Below are 20994 nucleotides of genomic sequence, written 5' to 3' on the forward strand. Positions count from 1 at the left end.
TTATGTTTGTATAACAGCAACCACCTTTCCTCAACCACAACCTTACATTACCATACTGTAGTTCCCATGCACAGATATTGGAGGAATAACACAAAAGAATATATATTTCATTGGATCATTGCCTAGCAACAGTGACTGGATTAGAGTCTGACTATTAGTATTTGACAATAAAAGATCCCTTAAATTTAGTTTGTTAATTAATTGCGATTATGTACTGAACTCGACATTTTACAGTTAAAAAAACACATATCTTTTAAATTTGTCTATTGCAATGTTTAATTGTTAAAATGTTCAACTGGTGACTAATCAATCAGGCTCTCATTTGGATATTCATTGTCCACAGAGGATGAATCCTGGTAAAGTGCTAAGCCCGCAACCTCTTTTATAATTCCATTATCACATCAGACGTTTCCTTCGAATATCTTGTTAATTAAGCAGGTCTCAATGATATTTACTGTGAATATTCATAGCCCCATTGAAAGAATCTTAATGCTTAACCTTTTGACTATTTTTCTAAAAAATAGAAAAAAATTCCCCTTGGACACACGAAATATCACAGTCTGACAGGAAGATTGACATGAAATTTGCTTTTGTGGTCCTCTGAGGATTAGTCTCTATAAACCAAAAGCCTTATGTTTTTTGTTTGTCGTCAAGTATTGACCAATCATATTTGAGTCTGTGTGAAGGCTAAAGACATAGAAGTAATGTCTGTAGTGAAGTCTGTAGTACACAGACTTAGAAGTAATATTGGAATTCACCGGTTATTATCAAGCTTTTTATTTATTTTTTTTAAGTTACATATACAGATATCTGTTTATATACATTAGCAAAAAATGTGTCTTTTTCATCATTCTCAAGTTGCTAATTGGACTGCAGAGAAAGTTTTGGCCTGGATATCCATTATCCATTTTGTGGATATGCACTGGTGATACCACTGGAGCCCAGAAACATTGGCTGTTGCCTCCAGAGGCTAAATCATCATAGATGATAGCCGTTGGGTTCTCAGTTTGTCTGAGGATGAATAATCTACATTTTAGCTGGTTTATGAGGTTTCCTCTATAAGAAAGATTTAACTATATTCATTTTAAGCTTCTTAAAACAAATAAACATTGATATTTTATTTTTTGTAGATTGTTTAAGATGTAGTATATCACAGAGGCAGTGAGGCAATTTTTGAACTGGGACACTGCAGTGCTTTCTCATCCATAACTTTCCTGAAATCAATTTTCAAGTTCAGACAAAGGACAGACAGTCTGTCTCTATTAATAGCGCAAAATTCTTGACCTCTGTCACACGGACATACAAGTCAATTATTTATAGTCTGTCAAATCAGGGCCTTTTTTGAGCATTTTGGTTGAAATAATATTCTCTGATGCTAGAATGGTTTTAACAAGATCATACATAGACAAAGTTGCATCTTCCAGAAAGGATTTCAGCATTTATTTTACTTTTAATCACACCCAACAACCAGCTTGGATTTTAGGTTCATGAACATTTGAAGCCAGGAGGGAGAGACACACACAGGTAGTGGAAGAAGTCCTTTAATGATGAGGAAACAGGCAGAACTGGCAGTGGGAGATAAGACACTCCAGACGGCGTCCTGAACGAAAAAATGAATTGAAAAAAAAAAAATGGGTGGAGGACCAAAGGAGAGAGGGGATAAGAAGGGGTGGTGATGGCGGGAAGAGAGGGTGAGAGAGTTATCAGCCATGCAGAATAGTAGTACACCTCATCTTGTTATCCTCTAGATTGGGCGGCGCTTTGCTTTTCAAGATAACAGGCGGTTCACTCCAGAGTGTGGCTTTGAGTGACTTAAGCTAACTATGCTTGTTTGTGTTTGCAAGACGTGAGCTTGTGGTCAGTACTGCAGGTATTTAAGCAGGATAATTTGTCATACTGTCCTGTGTTAAGTTCATATAACAGGATGACAAGTTGGTGACTGTATTCACTGTGTATGTAAACCCCCAACAGGCAACACAGTCCCTCGCCTTTATACAATACATTTTTGTATTTGTATTTAAATATATGAAGTCCTTTTAACACTTTTTAAACTCATAACTACTTCCATTAATTACCATATTTCCATATTCACAGGCCCTAACACTTCACTTCAGGCCTGCAGCACAGTATACTTCAGCTGCACCAGTCTGCCAGCATTGAAGTGGCACAGCTCCAGCAGTTTCTTATATACAGTCTTGGATGGCAGCCACTCGCAAAGACCTGCTCCCTCCTTCTCACATGGTGTATGCCACCCAGTAGATCACGTTCACAACAGCGAACGTGAAAGGGAACACGGCCCTGGCATAGATGTCAATGGTGTCGGCATCGATGGGCTTGCAGACGCACTTGGAACAGCACTTCTTCTCCTCCTTGGTCTCCTCTGTCTGCCTGGACCTTCTCCTCCTTGGCTCAGCCTCCTCACTGCCGCCCTCTCCAGGGATTTCACTGCTGGAGCGCTGGGTCCGCCCTGGGCGATTGGAAATCATCACACTCTGGTTCATGCCAGTGACCGACAGGGAGAACAGAACCATAGCCTGTTTGCCATTCTTCACAATGGACTGCGGGGAGACAGAGAGAAAGACATGTAAGCACTCTCTGAAGCTTATTTGGCTGTTTTGAGTCATTTAGCATCAAATATTGTGCAAAAGTGCAGTTAGCCCATCTGCCACCTTGTGGACTAGTTGTGTAGAATACAGAAAAACAGCTAATAACTGCTGAATATGAAAAGACAAATGCAGAAGGAGCAAGACAAACTGCATGTTTTGCAATGAGAATATTACATCTTGAATTATTTGCTTCATTAAAAATCCCAGTCGATACAACAGTAAAACCTTTTTTCTTGTCTTATCTCTGAGCACATTGCACTCCTTTTACATTATCACAGAAGTACTTCACATTTTTATATGTGCATTTTTTAATGTCAAGACATGTCAAAAGTGCAATCATTGTAGTTTTACTCACATCAACAATGCATACTGGGCCTCCACATTTTCAATCACTGTGATGTAAGATGCAATTTCACTGACTTCACTCATCTTTTCACATTTTTGCCCTCATCTTTCTTTTGCTGTCACCACATGCCCAGTTTTAGGTTAATATTTAATTCATATAAATGTTCAGTTTACAAAAAATACCTTCAAGTCAGCATATCCTATTCAAGACGGTAAGATGTACATCAACAGCAATGGAAGCAGACAGGATGATGAGAATCACTATTCTTCCCCGAAGGGAAATTGTCTCTATAGAGACTCATTGTCTTGCTGAAGGTCAGTGGGATGGATGCTTGTCATTGACAGGGTCTGAAGCCTGGCCTAGGTCTATGTTTGAAAGGCATGGTCATTATTTACAACAACCCTCTGAAGCTCTACATTGTTACCTTCTGATGGGAGTACATGATGGGAATCATTTCCTCACCTCAGAGCTGAGCTTGTTAGCCTTCACCTTGGCCTTCTCTTTGAGTCGGTAGTCAGCGTTGTAGTGAGCGAAGGCGTATTCAATGAGTGCGGCGAACACAAAGACATAGCAGATCCAGAAGTAGACATCTAATGCCTTGATGGCTGATGCTCGAGGCAGGGAGGAGCGGGCGCTTACCATTAGCGTGGTCATGGTGAGAACAGTCGTGATCCCTGTGGAAAGAATGCAGGCACAAAGTATGGATTAAGGTTCTGTGGGGTCTAAGCTATGTTAGCAGCATGGCTAATTGGATATCAATGTCAGTCTGTTGGTCTGTATCTCAACAACTAACGGATGGATTACAATGAAAGTTGGTAGACATTCACGTCTCTCCCAGGATCAGTTGTAATTACTGTTGAAATCGATGACTTCATTTAGCGCCATCATGAGGTCAAAATTTAGATTTGTCTAACACTTGGCTTATAGCTAAATACTTGTACTTGAACTAATGACATTTCCTTCAGTTTCACTGTACTTCAGGTTGAGTGTTAAACTAAAATGATGAGCATGGCAAAGTTTATCTTCAAAAAGTTCTATCTTTATTAAGTTTTATCTTCAAAATATCAGCATGTTAGCAATGTCTGTGTATTTTAGCATACTTGTGTTGGTACAGCCTCAGAGATCTGTCAGCATGGTTCTAGACTCTCAGTCTTGTTAGCATTATGTTTCAGCAGCCCATTGTTAAAACATTTTTTTGGCATTTTGAGCAAAATGTTATTCTTGACAGGATAATAAAACCTGAATCCACTAACCACTCATAATGATGATGATCATTATAACCAACTATCACAGGTTAGGAGTAAAATAAACATTATATTCATAATACTGGAAGGGAATGGCACTTGCTGGCTAATGGTTTGTGCTGAGAGTAGCCTTGGAGACACTTTCCTCAAGAGCAATAAATCTCAATAACATCTAGCCAGATGTCAAGCCAAAAGTTCCACTTCAACACATCAAATAGAACTGTCTAATGGGTATATTGCCAATAAATCTGCTGAGCATTTCATGCTCCTTAGAGGATGAACCATTTCCATTTTGGACATTTAATGAGCTTTTCTCTAGTCGGGCGACTGTGGCTCAGGTGGTTGAGCCGTCCCCTTGTCACTGGGGATACACAAGCCAGTGCATTCCTAATTGCCGGTCCCAAGGCCAGATAAATGGGGAAAACTGCATCAGGAAGGGCATCCAGCATAAAAAGACTATGCCAAATCAAATATGTGGATCAACAGATCTACAGACGATACACTGTGTGTTACTAGAAGATCAACAGCTGCCTCAGCAAGCTACGCTCTAACCACAAGAAAACACAATACTTAGATAGAATAACCTTTCTATAGATGAATAAACACCAACTTTGATTTAAGGTAATACCAACCTAAGGATACACGAGCAGGGACTGCCGATTGACTGATCCAGAAGGACACCCAGGACATGGCAACCAGTAATATTGAAGGCATGTATGACTGGATGATGTATACTCCTCGATTACGCCTCAGCTGGAAGCGAAGACTGAGCCTTGGAAATCGTCCCGCTGGGAAACAGAAAACAGACACTGGGTTTAATTGCTTTGCTGAAGAAGCTAATTATCCATTATGAAAATATCCAATTGTTCTGCACAGACACTGATATCATAGAACGTCTGTCTGCTCACTTGTGCCCCTGGTGGCAAAGACATAAGATATAAACTAATCTTGCATCCCAGAAAGTCCTATCATTTCCTAAACCTCCTGCCTGGCTCAGCAGCAAGCCTGACTTGATCCATTCCTTCTATGCATAGAATATAACCCCATGTGCCTAAAGTTAAAAAAAACTGACTTCAAAAGGAATCTGTAGAGATTTCCAACACAAGAAGAAAGCCAAAAACTAAAAAGAGTACATGATGCATAAAACACTCAAGAAACATGTAAGGGGCTTTCAAACTTTCTACTGCCACTGACCTTGACATCTGAAGAAAACAGACGAAAACAAGATGGATTCTCACCGGATTTAAAGTTCATCATCTCAGTGACAAACCGATAGTCTGTGATGGTGAACTGGGAGAGCTCCAATTTGTCCAGGCCGTGGATGTGTCTCTGGCTTTCTGACCAGTGATACACAATATCCTCTGAGGAGTAACCATCTAGAATGAAGAAATATAATAATAATAATCTTAGCACTGATGAATGGAGGAGGTTGTAGTCTTGATGTCACTTTACTTCCTTAACAGCACATCGAGTGAAAGCAAAATTTTGTGTGGAAAGTGGAAAGAAATGTTACATGAAACCCAACTTACAGCTTTCCAGGTCCAGCATACACTCTTGTTCATCCATGGGGTACTTGGTCAGGTCCATATCACACGCCACCGTTGAAGTGATTCTAGGAACAAAACTGCCCAGTTAATCGAAAATTCATGTACACCGTTATAGTTGCCTCTTAGCCAGTATGTATAATTGGAAACTCAACTGATCAACATGTTTTACTAATAGCTGTATCTTTCCAGTGACATCTGTTTTCTATTGTTAGCTGATACTGTGTCAGCTGATGATAAAGTGGAGCTGAGTAGTTATTCTGAGTTACTTTTAAAAGAAGGAGATGGAAGATGCACAAAGACCCCCAAAACCTTTGACCTACATTGATCTATTTAAATTAGTAAGCTGTAAACACAATGCTAACAAAGCACCTCATAAAGTTAATTAGCAACTTTTTAGCAACAAATGTGTCTAGTTACTTATCATCAAGTAAGATTTTAATAGCTTCTAAATTCTCCACTATGTTCATTAGCTAATTGCTAACCTTGTCTGTCTGTTACTTGGCTCCTGGCAGGTAGCATGGAGTGTTTTTGCCTTATGCATCTTGAAATTATTCTAATGAGAGCAGCAAGACTAAACTAAAACTGCTTAAAACAACATATGTGACCTCTTGCAAAGAAGGTTGGAACAAGACCAATGTTTGCATCCTGCCTCCTACCAACTGTCAATGTTGGTTTCTTCTAACCATGACTACGATCTTTCCCTTATCAAAACCCTCATATTAAGTCATTTGTAGCAGTTTAGGAAGGCACTGGCAAACAATGTCATCTTGCAAAGAAGCTGCAGATAAGAAAACTAAGGTTCTGAAAGGCAAGTTTTTATCTTGGCAGGAGAATTGCTTTTGTTTAAAATGTTATTGATTCCGCTGGCATACTGACAGTAACGCCTAATTTAGCTTTTTTGATGATTCATTTTGATCCACTTTATCTTTATCTTCACTTTGCCATAGTCCACTACCTCCCTTATGTCTTTGTAACAGCCATGTATAAGCAGATCGTATAAGAAATTCCTTTAGTTTATGAGAGTAAACACTCAGATCATGGTATGGTTCATGAGACATTTCTATTCCCAAAGACAATAAATAAAAGATGACTTTGACCCCAAATGTCTGATGTTTCTGAAGCCATGAGTTTTGGGTAATCTGAAACTTGCAAGAACCTGTTCATATAGAATAAAAAGGTCAACAACATCAGAGCAGATACAAACTGGAGAGATAAAGAGTCTCACTGGCTGAGAGTCTGACTGTCTCTGACTAGTGAAGACAATAATCTGTTTGCTCATACCGGCTGCTGTATAGAATGACTCCATTGGGCTGCAGGCGGATCAACTTGTTCTCCACGGTGACATCGTGGAACCAAGCAGATTTGGCATTGACGATGAAAGTGTCGGGCAGCCACAGCTTGTCCACAAATCGACTGTCCAACCCCAGTGTCTTGTTGGTGTGATTGTAGGACAGGCGGTCATCACGCCAGCTCTGGCGCAGGAACACAGTCATGGTGTATTCCTGCCAGGGACAACACACACACAAACATAAAGGCTGAGTCATGGGCACGGGGAAACAAACTTCACTGAAAGAACATGCATTTAAAAAATGAACATCTACAGCACCTCTAACTCAGTATGTGTGCATGCACAAATGCATGTTTATTTATCAATTTGCTTTTCTATTTATCAGTCTTGAAGTTTTTTGGGTTATCTTATCCATGTCCCATCCAGGGTGGGGAGAACATTAAAGACTGGTGGGGGAAATAAGAGCACCTTGTCTGGCATTTGATGAATGCCATAATATACATGGATAAACAGTATCATCCTAGCTTATAGGATGTAGCCTATTTGGTCTATGCTAAAATTTCAAATGTCCAATATTACAGATGTATGTAGAGGCTGATAACTACTCTGTGCCCTAGTATTATTTGGCCTGTGGAAACATTTTATTATTTTATTATTTATTATTATTATTTTTGCGGCTCTAGAACTTGGGAGTACCCCTTTAATTACTGGAATTTGGTGGGAACAAATTGGTTTCATTTTATTTTATTTAAATATGTCTCAACAATCACGCCCAATTTAAGTTAGATTAATGAAATATGTAAACTAAGTTTGTAAGAGTTTCTATGTATTTCTCTTATTAACTCTGAACTTCATTAACAGCTTAAATGACACTGCACATGAAAGAGTTCTAAAGGAAAACACTGACATACATCTGTTACCCTTCTAATGTTTTGTATCATTGAAGGGGAAAACACCCTGAAATGTGTCACTCCAACAGCTACAATGTAAAGTAAGTCCAGTAAGTCAATATCTCAGATCAAACAGATACTCTGTTGCAGATATTCTCAGAAATATCCCTAAAGCTGCTCTAGTTTTAACAGTACATGTTATATAACTTCTATAAATACTTATTCTGGTGTTATTTCTGTATATTTGTGTCCGTTCTATTGATCTCTTGTTTGTAACAAAACGCTTCTTTGAATGCTTATTTGTAGAATTTGAAGCAAGGAAAGAGTCTTAGGCACATACATGAAGTGAGCGTTCCCTCTAGATTTGGTTCTTAATGTACAAAATCCATGAAAGTATCACATTATTTAACAACTCAGCCAGTGTGTCACACATGTTCACGCTGAGTGCTTTCAAACCCTCAAGTGGGATAAATCAGGATTATGCAAATGGTAAAAAAAAATCTTTGATCTTTGCCACAATCGTGAAGTTGAGTGATGATAGAGAATCTCACTGTGGCAGGAAGGAGATACTTTACCATGTTGGCTTCAGAGATGTGGTCAATGCTGGCCACCTCAATAGCCATGGCTACGTTCACTGGTGGACCTGCGGGCGGAGAAGTGAGAAAAGAAAGCAAACCTGCCCCCTCCCCAGTTCAGACACACACACGTATCCACGCACACCTTCTCAGCTCTTTCTGAATCCATCAGCCTCCCATCTTCACTCCATTACCCATCTGTTTCTGTCCCACCCACCATCCTCCCACGTCTCAAACACTCCTACAGTGCATAGAGATTAAGCATTATCCAGTTTAACCATGCTAAGTGGCACATCACACTGTGGGCATTCATAAACAGCGCTGGGCTTTCACGGACTCGCACAGAGTGAGCTTCTGCCAACGTTCACACACACACACACACACACGCACACACAGTAGCATTTCCACTCAACAGTTTGCCATATGATTAGCATGAAGTGTGCCTCTGTGATCGGATGCTCGAGGGCACAAACTACAGGGGAGCTCACTGATGCAAAACAAAAAAGCTATTTATACTGAACATTAAGGAATCATCAATTACCATTCCCCACCATTCAACACTTTCCCCTCACAATTTCTAGAAAATCATATTCTATTGGCCACACACTCAACGTATAGTGTGAGGTGATTTATAATGGCATGTTTATTGTACACCAAGGACAGCAGGAGGATCTCACCTCATGCAATAACATGGTATATACTCCAGTTTTCTCTGTTGTTTTACTTTTACATCTGCATTTGGGTCCTCCCCTTGAGCCAAACCGTGACAGTGATATCTTATTTAAAACATAACCTCTTATTGTAGCACTTAACATGCTATTTGTTTGAGAGTCATGCAGTTTAGCAGTGCAGTAAAAGCATCTGCAAAATGAATATAATGTAATGTTAATGAATGTAATGTAAAAATGTTTTCTGAAATACAATGTAATTCAGAAATTTCTTTATTAAAGCAATTGATGTGGTTCACAAATATGGTTTTCCATTTACACAAATCAATTTGTGCATTTAGAGATGTTCTTGGTAAGGTTGGTAAGAAATGTTCCAAAGAAATGATTTCTTTATTGTGACTGCAAAGTCATATTTGTGAATTCCATTTTAAAGATGCAATATTCATGAATATTTCTATTTTATTTCTATTTTTATCTAATGCTTAATGACACAAACTCAATACTGAAGGCTATGAGACTGCACGTTGAATGATGGGAAATACTCTAAATAACAGATATGATTCCTCAGTGGTCATTATAATGTTACATCAATAGGAATGCAGTCGCGTTATGATGGCCCGTGTAGGCGTGTAGTGCACAGCGCAGTGTGGCAGTGTGTATGTGTGTGTGTGTGTGTGTGATGATGGCGGTGTTTCTGCTCAACATTTTCACCTTTGCTCAGCTGAGTTAAGCTGTGAGATTGAGAAATCTATCGCTGTGGTCATTGGATGTTTCACATCTTGCAGCCATTCTTAGCAAAGTCTCCAGAGTGGTGCTTATTGTTTGCACCACCCAACTCCCTCTTGTCCTTGAAGGGCATCATCCTCAATAATCATAATCCTTTCAGCAAAGCTACTCTTCAACTTAATGTTTTATTGTGTCCTTAAAAATGATTTACCTTACCAAAGAGTCAAAGCAGGTATTTACATAAGGTAAATACAGCTTTGTTCTACTGTCATACAAAAAAAGAAAAAAAACATCTCAGGATAATGGAACTGGCAAATGAAATGTAAACATCCATGTAGCTGTAACTTCGGACGGGTGATGCTAAGGATGGCTGTAAATGTGAGAGGGTGAAATGCAACCCAACGCCACGAGCAGTAGATCTCATACTCACCTCCTATCCCAGGGCGAAAATTTCTGGCATAGCCCTTCATTAACTCATCCAGATTAGGTAACCAGGATATTTGAATGTCTGTACCTACATAGTCCCCAATGTCACTCAGCATGGCCCTAAAAGAGAGAAACAGCAAATACAGCAGTCTTCAGCGGACGCCTAGCTACATCATGTGTCCAGAGGAAAGCCTGGTAGAGCTTCAGATACAGTCAGAAACATAAACAGATAAAAACAAACCTGTAAATGTGAGACAGTGTTAGTTTGCCTGTAGTAATGGGGAAAATGGGTCATTAGAAGTCGCTGTAATTAAAAAGGGTTTCCACCTTCTCTTTTAAAGTTGTATAATTTATTCTTGTTTTTTTTTGGCCACTTGAGGACACTAGAACCATCTGTAAACACAATAATCATTTATTACCACCTAAAAGTTGTTATAGCAAACTACTACAACTAGTTGCCTATTTATACATCCATCAAACGCAGAACAACATTAATTTTTATTTGAAATTGTGTTTGTTTTGGTCTTTACCAAAGCCTGAGAAAAATATCTGTCTCTTAAGCAGCTAAATGCTCCACTAAACCAATGAGATAGTCACTATCTGAAAGAGTACAGTAGATTCATCACAGTTTTCTAGTCCAAAACAGAAAACAAACAAAAACAAAAAAAGGCTGTCTGCTGGAAAAGAGGCTAATGAAGCAGTGAGATTGGACCAATCACTAAACCAAAACAATGAGCTATAAGAGGCTAAAATGCTGCAAAGACATTGACTCTCAGTGGGTTTGCCACTACAAGCAACCCCATTTTATATCACACATAGTCGTAGATAGTAGATAGTATTTATTCTGAAATAACAAAATGTTACAAACCAATTTAATCACATTTTTATTTGTAGATGTGGATGTCCTCAATATATATGACCAAACAAAACTGACCAAAGCTGAAAGAATATTGAAATCATCAGACACATCATATAATAATAAGTTATAAGAGAATACAAGATTTTCCAGTTCTATACTCTACCCCATATTATAAGTTGTAGTAAGTATTTGAATTATTTATTATTTAATTTGGAAAATCCATTAAGTCCCCTAACTTAGAACATTTTTTAACAATATGAAATGTTATTATTCTGCTTCAAAATGAATTTAATGATAAAGCAGGCACTTTGTTCCTTTTATTTGTACCCTGTTTCAATTTTGAACTTTATGTTTTTAATAAAAGCACTGTATTTATATCTATCTATCTAAGTTATAGTAAGTATAATCATTGCATTCTCAAATAAATCAAATTAAGAATTTTATTATGAGATTATTATTAAGAGTAATAAGTGTTATCATTTGTCATAAAAACGACTTGTCATTTGTTAGGGACCTTTGTATGAAAATGATCAAATTCTAAGACACTGAGCATTAACACAAAATACCAGCCATCAGCTGCATCCCTGCGTCTGTACTCGTATCAGCATAAAAAGGCCACATTAGTAAAAGCCTGGTTGGTATATTTCTCTTCAGTTGTCTCTCTGCAGTGTGCATTAGTCCACATGGAGGCTGACAGCAGATCTAAGTGTACCAGTCTAGTTTCAGATGTCACACAGCTCAGTCTGAACATTATGCTGCGCCTCCGGACCTTTTTATTTGAGTGAAAAATAGATTCTTGTTAGACTACATCCCATTTATTAAGGCTTTTATCCACTGCTGTCTCTAGTTGGGGATTGTGACACCTCTATTCAAGCAGTCTTTATGCTTTTCTCATTCCTCTGACCTCGCAGGAAGGGAATAATAGTCAAATTAAAACTATTCGCTGGTATAAAAGGACTCTCTTTAGCCCTCAGGGATTGCTAGAGGGGCCAGAGCCCATGCTGACAGCATCTGCCTCAATGTGGGCTTTTACAAGAGCAGCACAGCTCAGATACCACCAGGTGGCAGTTTTGCATTCTAAAACAACAAGCCTGTAAACAGATACCATGCAGATATACAGATACAACATAGATACAGTGTGGACCTTTACGTATTTGAGTTAAAGTCAAGTTACTTACACCCTATCATGAAGGACGTGAAGGTTTTGAGTATAATACTGTCATTCAGTACAGGCAGAGCTTTATTCATTAATGTGTTTCGATGCAGACTGTGGCACAGAATCAAATGTTTGAGACAGCAGAGTTGCCTGACGTGCAACAAATAAACAGGATAAAATTAAAGGTTTCACTGACATTCAAATTCACAAAGGCCGGTGGTGGCAGTGATAGGGAAACAGACCATACAGAGGTTTGATCGAAGGCACTATTATCGACCAACAATGAAAAGCCACTCAGTGACCTTTGAAATAAGGCTGACATTTGAAGAAAGTCGACTTCCTAGAGAGCGAAGCATTATTACATGCACAGCTACATGGAAAACTGACCTCCACAAAACAGTGTGTAACAAAAAATATCCGCCTCTCCGTACAAACAGTAAAAAAAAAAAAAAGTATTTCTGTTATGCCATTAACATTTCCTTGGTGAATCCATTTTGTAGCAGTACATGTATTTTTAGTCTGGCAGTCACTGTCATGTCTGAACTAAATGGGAGCACTGAGTGAATTAATTAATCACTATGTCACTACTGGTTCTCCACTAATTGTCAGTTTCTAAATCTGGAAATAAAGAGCTTTTCCTTGATGAAATTTGTTAACACATCAAGGTCAAACAGCATGAACGGATGAGACAGTGTGTCTGATAGGGATAGTCTAAATATTGTAGCTTACTATAAATTTTCAGTGATTTTCTGGCTGTAACGTGAGCCTACAGTAACAGGTTTGCTGTGATTTTATAGTATTTTTTTATCCATAGTATTACAATCCCTGACCCTGACTTTACCTCTATGCAGCTTTCCATAATTGTCACGTATTACTCAAATACAGACTGTATTTACAGCTACAGAATACAGAAATGTAACTTTTTAGCCCCCTTATGTCACAGAAGGGCAACATCACATTTCTTGGATGTCTTGTTGATGAATTTTGACACACACAGCTGTTCGTGTGTTATTAGAAACACATAAGAAGCGTGTCACTTCCTGTGCCCCCAAAGAAATCCAAAAGAGGCAGCAGACGCTGAAAGCTTTAATTGACCATCTAAATCTTGTATCCTTCTCCTCCTGAAAGCTTCCCTTTTTTTATCAATAATTGCTGAAAGCTAGCAAAATAGACATTTATTCAAAATGTCACAGATTATTGCTTCTCTCTAAAGAGCAGATCAGATTCAACGTGTTTATTTCTAGATTTCCTGAACTGAAATTTGCATTTATATGATCACAAAAAGCCAAACAGAGCAGCTCGCATGCGGCACTCGGAAGAAAACAGCATATTACTGTTATATATATAATATTTGCTCTGAGCAAACATTTGAATCTCTGTTCTCTCACCCCTCCATCCATGATAAATAGTCGAGAGTGTGTATTTGCTCCTCTTCCTTCTGTATTTCACTTTCATTGAACGTCTCTCCCAAGGGCCTGGATCTGCACCCGTCTGTTTATGAGCTAACATTAAACAGATGGGGAGAGGCGATGGAGGAGAGGAGGAAAGACAAAGAGCAGTAGCCTCTCTCAAATTTATGGCGTCTTTTCGGGAACATAATGTGCAGCACACACTAACAAGCCCAATTAGTTTTATATACTGACACTGCCGGTTACCTGAACACAAGTAAAAAGCCAGTCCCCTGATCCTCACTCTGTGTCTCACTGCTTAATTTGTTTTATTGCCGTTGTAACAGTATTGAAATTCATGTGGGTAAATCATGATAAAACATAAACAAGTAGTGCAGCTATAAATAATAGGTAGTCCTGAGTAAGATTGTTTCACTCAGCATAACACATTTTACTGTCTTCATTAGTGCTCTGCTAATGTTTAGTTTAACACTTAAATAAGTGCATCCCAGAAGTAACATATTTCACTAAATCTTTATGGTTTAAATTATTTACATCCAGTTACTTTAATTGAAAACTAATTCAACTTTACTTTTATATTTATCTTTTAATACCTAATGTCTCTATTTTGAGGCTCCTTGTTCTTGAGTTCCTTGACCCCAGCATAGGGCCATTCACCACGGAGGGTCTACTGCCAGGACTACTGCAACTGCCTCTTTGCTGGAGGATCTACCATGAGACACTCTGCAGATGAACCTTCCCAAAGTTCAAAACTTGCTGGGCTTACTAAGACCTCTTGTTCAATGCTCCACACTGGTGAAATGAGCTGAAGCCACGATAGCAGAGTGGCTGTTCATCTTCCACCACAGACGACATCTCAACAACCCTCTCTAGCATTTCATTTGATCTCATTTAAAAACTTGTACTTGCACTTGTAGTGTAGCACTGAACATGCTTTTAGTTGTTGGTTTAGAAGGAACGCACTTCAAATTTTGGATGATCTTACTCCTACGTGGCTTGAATGCACTTTTTGTAAGTTGCTCTGGATAAAACCGTCTGCCAAATGAATTTTACATTTCACAACATTTTTATTTATTTCCAATCTTTCCCGCATCCTCCATTATATAAGCATCAAGGCAAATGGGTTAGAATTGACAGAGTGAGACTTAAAAAGACACTTCAAGATCCTGGGAAGAACTTATTCTTCTCTTCTCTGCTCTGTGAAACGTTTACAGTGGATATCTGAAACTCCTCCTGTCATCACACAACAGATCAAATGAACTCTTGTATTAATGCTGATTGACATCCTAGGCTTTTTCTTGTAGGACACGTCTTTTAGACCTAGATCAAAAGCTCAGAGCGTCTTGCTCAAGGACACTTCGACAGGGTCCCTGATCCTGTAGTTATATGATGGTGTCTCTAAACACAAGGCCTCTGTTCTAAACTGATAAATACACAGTGATCCACAGTTTGGGATAACCAAACGCTGCAGCTTAGAGCTGCCGCTGGAGAAAAGTTACAGTAGAGCAGCTTCCTCCTCATCACTGTGGAAAATGCTGCAGGGCTAACGTTCAGGTCAGTGATTGTCCTCTGCTTCTCAACATTTTAATAAGGTGACATTTGTCCTTGAATAGCTTTCCTCACTGGATGTACAGCGCAAGCATCTAAGCTAAACTAAGCAGATACATGTGATGCTTACTTTCAGTATCATGATGGACTGTTCTGCAGAGTCATCTGTTCACAGCATGTGAAGAGAATCAAATTTAGAGTTGCTCTGTTATCATATTGTACAATATAATGTGTGACTTTCTTCTTATTCAGTATCAGAGAACATGACAGGTCCTGCAGCTGTTATGCCAGTGGTTAATTGTGGAGCTCTACTTCAGGGAATAAATGGCAAATAACTTTTATGTAATTTAAAGAACAGCAAAACATTTTGTGTTGCCAGCTTTTGAAATGTGAGCATCCACTATGCTGCTTTCCTTTCGTATACCATATCGTATTGTAAAGTAAAAACATTGGAGGTTTTTTTAACTGACCTTGAAGACGTTGGATGAGTTTGATATTTTATTTAGTAAGCAATTAAATTCTGCACTCTAAATGTCTTGGATGTTGATTTGGATTTAGATTTTTTTTTTAATTATATTAACAGACATTGAGGTTTGAATACTGTGTCTGAGCCACTTACAGGAATTCAGTTCTGACAGGGAAATACTGCATCTATTTATTGTTGGGCTAAAATTAGTCACATTAATAATTTAATAAATCAAATATACATTAAATGGTAGAATATCACAAATATAGTGTATGTTTTCAGTTGTTAGGTATTATTATTATTTGTTGTACAAAGTGTGAATGTTTGTGAGCATAGATTCATAGATTAGATGTGGTGTGTCACCTTAAATTGAGTAGGAAGCTTTTAGTGAAAAGCACTGAAGTGTCCCTGCACCAGCTCACCTCGCTGCCAGAGCAAAGTCAAGCTTAAGAGCCAGTTCATGCAGCTAGAGGAACATGATCAAATCACTGTGTTATTGGGAAATGTGCTCTCTGGGCAGTAGGAGGGATTTATCCGCTGACTCAGCCTCTTATACAGATTAGTTAGGAGCACTGTGCCACTTCACTGCAGGTTTAAGGACAAGTGTGACAGGGCAGAAAGATCATAAAAGGCTGGGATTTGTTCCATCACAATGCATCACATCCTGTTAAACAATAATATGTCCAGGTTTGGACGTATCTCTTTATGTGTGCACATAAAACAAAATGTCTACAGTCCAACCTCCTCCTGTCTGTCTGTCTGAGTAGTTTAAACATATTGCTCAGCTTTTCTGTCTATATTATGAGATTAATAGACATGTACTGTTAGATTATAGATTATGATACATTTATATTTTGTAATTTATTTTATTATATTTGGCAGAGAGTCCCAAAAAAAACAAAAAAACAACCAACACTCCTTTTGTGGACTATGATAGCACCTGGTCATTTTTATTAAATATAAATCTATTTAGAAATGCATCATGTGAGCATAATATTACCTGAAATAATGAATATATTCTACAAGAAACTACTTTCAGTAAATCAGTTGCTGCATGACAATGTTAAGTATCATGGGAGCTGTAGTTGTTTGAAGTTATTTTGGACTTCATCAGTATCTCAGTTTAATCCAAGATTATAATTTTTCTGTCTCATGTTGCTGAATTAGCTTTAGATATGACTTATCAGATACTGCTAGTTGCTTCTTTCCACTTCCTGACAGGTGATGGTAACAACTCTGATCCACAATCCTAAGGCTCATCTTAAAAGAGTCAAATCCTGAGAGTCCCCTTCATCAACAAAACTGTGTCATCATCATCATGGTCAAATGATGTTTAACTCCATGCAGGATATGTGAGTGCTGATTTATTCACACCTACATCCCTGTTCTTACCTTTGTCGACCAGAGAGCAGCTTCACTGTGGAATCATCTGATGCAGTCAAAGCTGAATAAATTGTAAGTAACATCTCCTGCAGCTGCATCACAATTAATGTTTACCACTGCAAACCACAAGATTGTTAAAGGCTGCAGATTGTTTTCTAGATTCATCAGACAACAATGCAACATTGCATTTTCTGCCATTTCTGCATAAAAAATAACTTCATCATTCATTTGTTTGTCGTGATGGTTGGCGATTGTGTTTCTGTCAATCAACTGATCAATTAGTCAACGAATCATTGCAGAATTTAGTGATTTTATTTACTGTCATGTAATGTAATGTCATGCCCAGCCACAGCAGACATTTTGACATGCTATAAAAGAAAATATGCCGGTGTAATTTGACATCTGTACCTACAGTAAATAAACAGAGCAACTGTTAATATCTTTGGTTACACCTGTGATTTTCTCTCTCAGTACTCTCTGACCTCCTTATTCTGTCTTTGGCTCTAAACTCTGAGCCCATTGTTTCCTGCTGAAGACATAAAACTTTAGAAGCAGGTCAATACATACAATTCCATTTTTAAAAGATTCCCTAAGACAGCTGGGCACTGTAGTTTTTATAAAATGTAACTCAAAGTAAAGAGTAAATGCATTCACTGGGGACTGGTTTAAGTGGTGGAATAATACACATTTGGTGTGCTGATTTAGTATTTACAGCACCAGGATTGTGTATATATCGGACAATGAGAAAAATCACCAGCCTTATTGTTTATTATCTAGTGTAGGCCTCAATCATTTTATCATTCTACCTTCACTCTTATCCACTCAGGTCAGAACAACCAATGAGATTATTTAGAAACATCCGCAACTAAGACCAGTCCGTACTGTGTTGGTATGCTCTATAATCTTAACATTCTGCTATCCTTTTCTAGGCTACAGTATTTCATATCCCAGTCCTTGATGTCTCTGTTGCACATATTACACTATCAATTAGATGCAGTGTGTTTGGTGAAGTGAAGGGTAAGTGACACTTCAGCTGTAAAAACTGAAAGAAAAAAAAAAGATGTGAAATTGACGCCACACCAAAGCTGGCGAGGCATAACTTAGCTAAGCAACTTTTGTGAAATGGATAAACGAGGAGCTAAAAAGAGAACCAGAGTTAATCTCTTCAGGAGGAGGGCGAGGAAAGGAAGTGGTTTGCAACTTTCAACCGCCAAAGGCAAAACAGCAATGTGTGTGTGTGTACGAGAGAGAGGGAGAGGGAGAGAAAAAGAGAGAGCTGACACATAATAAGGGTGCAAGAAAAAGCCTACACTCTGCATTGTACTGAGAACAAAATAATAATAACAGCAGTGACTAGAGGCAAGAAAATCCAATTACAATAGCTATTACTCCCTCTGCTGGTGAACAGCCAAGAGGGACAATGGACAGGATTTGCCCAAATTTCCCCCCAAAGCTTTAGCAGCGTCACCCTTTGCCCTTTTCACTGGTGGCACATGACAGCATATGAGCTCTGAGGAGATTGGGGCTCAGTAGTCAACTGTGGTTATCCTAAGAATTGGATGGACAAGAGTACGGGGGCGTTTTGACACACAGGTGAATGTGCTGCAGGCCTTTATTGAAACGTTTGAAAGCACTTAAACTCACCATCTGGCTTAGATGCACTTGGTTTTACCCACCTCACAAAAGCATAGGGTTTTTTATTCAAGAAATCCATTTAAGAGGGTCATTTATAATCCAGAGAATACTGACAGTCAGAGGTCATGGTTGGATTAAAATCCAATGTGAGGACTGTGTAAAATCACTTTAAATGGCACTGGGTTTAAAGGTTTCTTCGCTCAAGAGGATCAGTTTTTCATTACATGCAAATCTCAAAATCACCTCCATTCCGGTCCACAGATGAATATGATTAGTTAATATAAAGACTAATTTTAGCAAAAAAATATGCAATAAACAGTAGCTGTGATGAGCCGAATACAGTTTATCCTGGCTGCTGTCCATCTGTGACAAACTGGCCAAACTGGACATCTGCGTTGTTGGTTATATAGCAGAGGGGGGGCTGCTCTGTTTAAATTGACTGCATTAGTCCTGTAAAGAGCTCCCCCTCTAATTCCATGTGCATCATGGCACCATGTGATATCTGACCCTCATCGAACAGGCCTGGAGGTGGGTGACATTATCAGCTACACATAAATGCACCCACTCAACCTCACTTCGCATTCATCTCCATAAAATAAATAAATAAATAAAAACACACAATCTTTCTATGCATATGCATTATGCAAATAGTGTCAGCAGGTTCATGTGCCTGGAGGTAAAGCAGAGGAGAAAGCAGACTTCAGCTTGTAGGTGTAGAGAAGTGTTTTTAAAAGGATGTAGAGGGCAAAGCCGCATAAAACCTGAGTTTATTTAGCTTTAAGCATGCTGTGCATTAATATTAATGAGTAAAGTAGATGGAAGGAGGAGGATCAAACTGACAACTGGCAATATTTTAGCTTTAATTAACGTTTATCTTTAAGTATAATTGATATAGGGTGATACTGGTTATTGATTCATTGGTGATTTTTCATGAAGAGGTATGGTGAGGCAATGCTGTCGTGATATAGCTTAATCCATAGGCCTGTTTTCACTGGTTGTTTGGCTTTTCTGATCACACTCATAGTTTATGGTTCATCCAACTTTTTATTCACCGATAGGCCTTTATGGGTTTTTGGAGCGCTCCGCACTTACGAGCGACATAGTGACACCTGCAAGAAGTATAAAAGCAAAGCTGATCTCACCTGGTGAAAATATCCCCTCCAACGAAGAGCAGAGCAAGACTCGACAGCAGGAAAGTTGGGACCTCCATTCCACACGCGTTATGATACAAAAAGAAACGATGAGGGAGAAAAGAAAAGTTTCCCGGAATGGAAAGCGACGACAAAGCCACGGAGTTTTTTTTATTTTAGTGCGTTCACGTCGTGATCCGGCGCTGCCGAGAAGAAAGTAAAGTGCGGTGCTGATGATGCTGATGATGCTGAAGATGATGGTGATGGTGACCCCATGATCAGTCCCCCTCCCCAATCCCTCCGCGTCCAGGAGGAGCGCACAGGAAAAGAGCGCACCGAGAAGAAGCAAAACTCCCCGTCCGAGCGCAAAGATAACGAGCCGATCCACCGCTGCTGCCGCCGCCGCCTGTCCTCCAGCAACAGAGAGAGAGAGAGAGAAAGGGAGGGAGGGAGATGTAGTGAGATGGAGAGAGAGTGTGTGTGTCTCACTAATCTGTCGATCCCTCCTTTGCTTGGCCTCTAAACGTCAGATTCAATCTGGCCAGGGAAGGCGGGGTGGGGGGGCGGCAGGAAGACATGTCACGAACATAGGACTTATAGGTTGTATATTATGTAATGTTTCACACATTTGAATCATCTCCATTAGATAATTACAGCCTCAGATAAAGTTGTATCTCACTCTAGTCTAAAGGGACAAACAGCACAGGGACTAAGTGGGGCCCAAAGAGGGTAGGGGCACCCAGAAGTTCTTGAGTTGGTGTAGGGGACCTTTCTCTATTAAAAAAAGAAAAAAAGGTTGTTTCCACTGAGTCAAGTTCTTTCATGGCATCATACAGTCAGCTATATATTCTCTAATAGATTAATATTGTCAGCTGTCAGATGATTAACTGCATTCACTTTACTATTACGTTTGGGACCTTCTGTGAGTTCACATTATTTTGTCTATACCCACTGTAACACCTCATGTTTAATATATGCTTGCACACAAGAAGCATTAACAGATTATGAACCACAAACAACACGGTTCTAAATGTACAGGAGTCATAAACACCCCACTTTAATTATTATTAAGCTATATTATAGACGTATTAT

At 38.9% G+C, this 20994-nt stretch overlaps 1 protein-coding gene across 1 annotated transcript; it reads right to left on the reverse strand.

The window, feature by feature from the left end:
* Positions 1 to 1414: 1414 nt before the first annotated feature.
* On the reverse strand, positions 1415 to 20355 carry gabrd (gamma-aminobutyric acid type A receptor subunit delta). The gene is made up of 9 exons (XM_010733977.3): positions 19915 to 20355; positions 10321 to 10436; positions 8497 to 8564; positions 7025 to 7245; positions 5726 to 5808; positions 5435 to 5572; positions 4829 to 4984; positions 3415 to 3626; positions 1415 to 2558 (listed from the first exon to the last, which is right to left on the reverse strand). Exons 1-9 carry the CDS (start codon positions 19980 to 19982, stop codon positions 2235 to 2237), a joined length of 1386 nt encoding a protein of 461 aa, XP_010732279.1. The 5' UTR covers positions 19983 to 20355; the 3' UTR covers positions 1415 to 2234.
* Between the last annotated feature and the right edge of the window lie 639 nt (positions 20356 to 20994).

The sequence above is a fragment of the Larimichthys crocea genome, chromosome XV (assembly GCF_000972845.2).
Source record: "Larimichthys crocea isolate SSNF chromosome XV, L_crocea_2.0, whole genome shotgun sequence".
NCBI lineage: Eukaryota > Metazoa > Chordata > Actinopteri > Sciaenidae > Larimichthys > Larimichthys crocea.

What these genes read in the sequence shown, in the direction of transcription:
- gabrd (XM_010733977.3), bottom strand. Translation starts at nt 19,982, where the DNA reads ATGGAGGTCCCAACTTTCCTGCTGTCGAGTCTTGCTCTGCTCTTCGTT. An exon ending in TTTTCGCCCTGGGATAGGAG is followed by an intron (nt 8,565 to 10,320) that starts GTGAGTATGAGA and finishes CTCCGCCCGCAG; the next exon opens with GTCCACCAGTGAACGTAGCC. An exon ending in CCCTGCTCGTGTATCCTTAG is followed by an intron (nt 3,627 to 4,828) that starts GTTGGTATTACC and finishes TTCTTTCCACAG; the next exon opens with GGATCACGACTGTTCTCACC.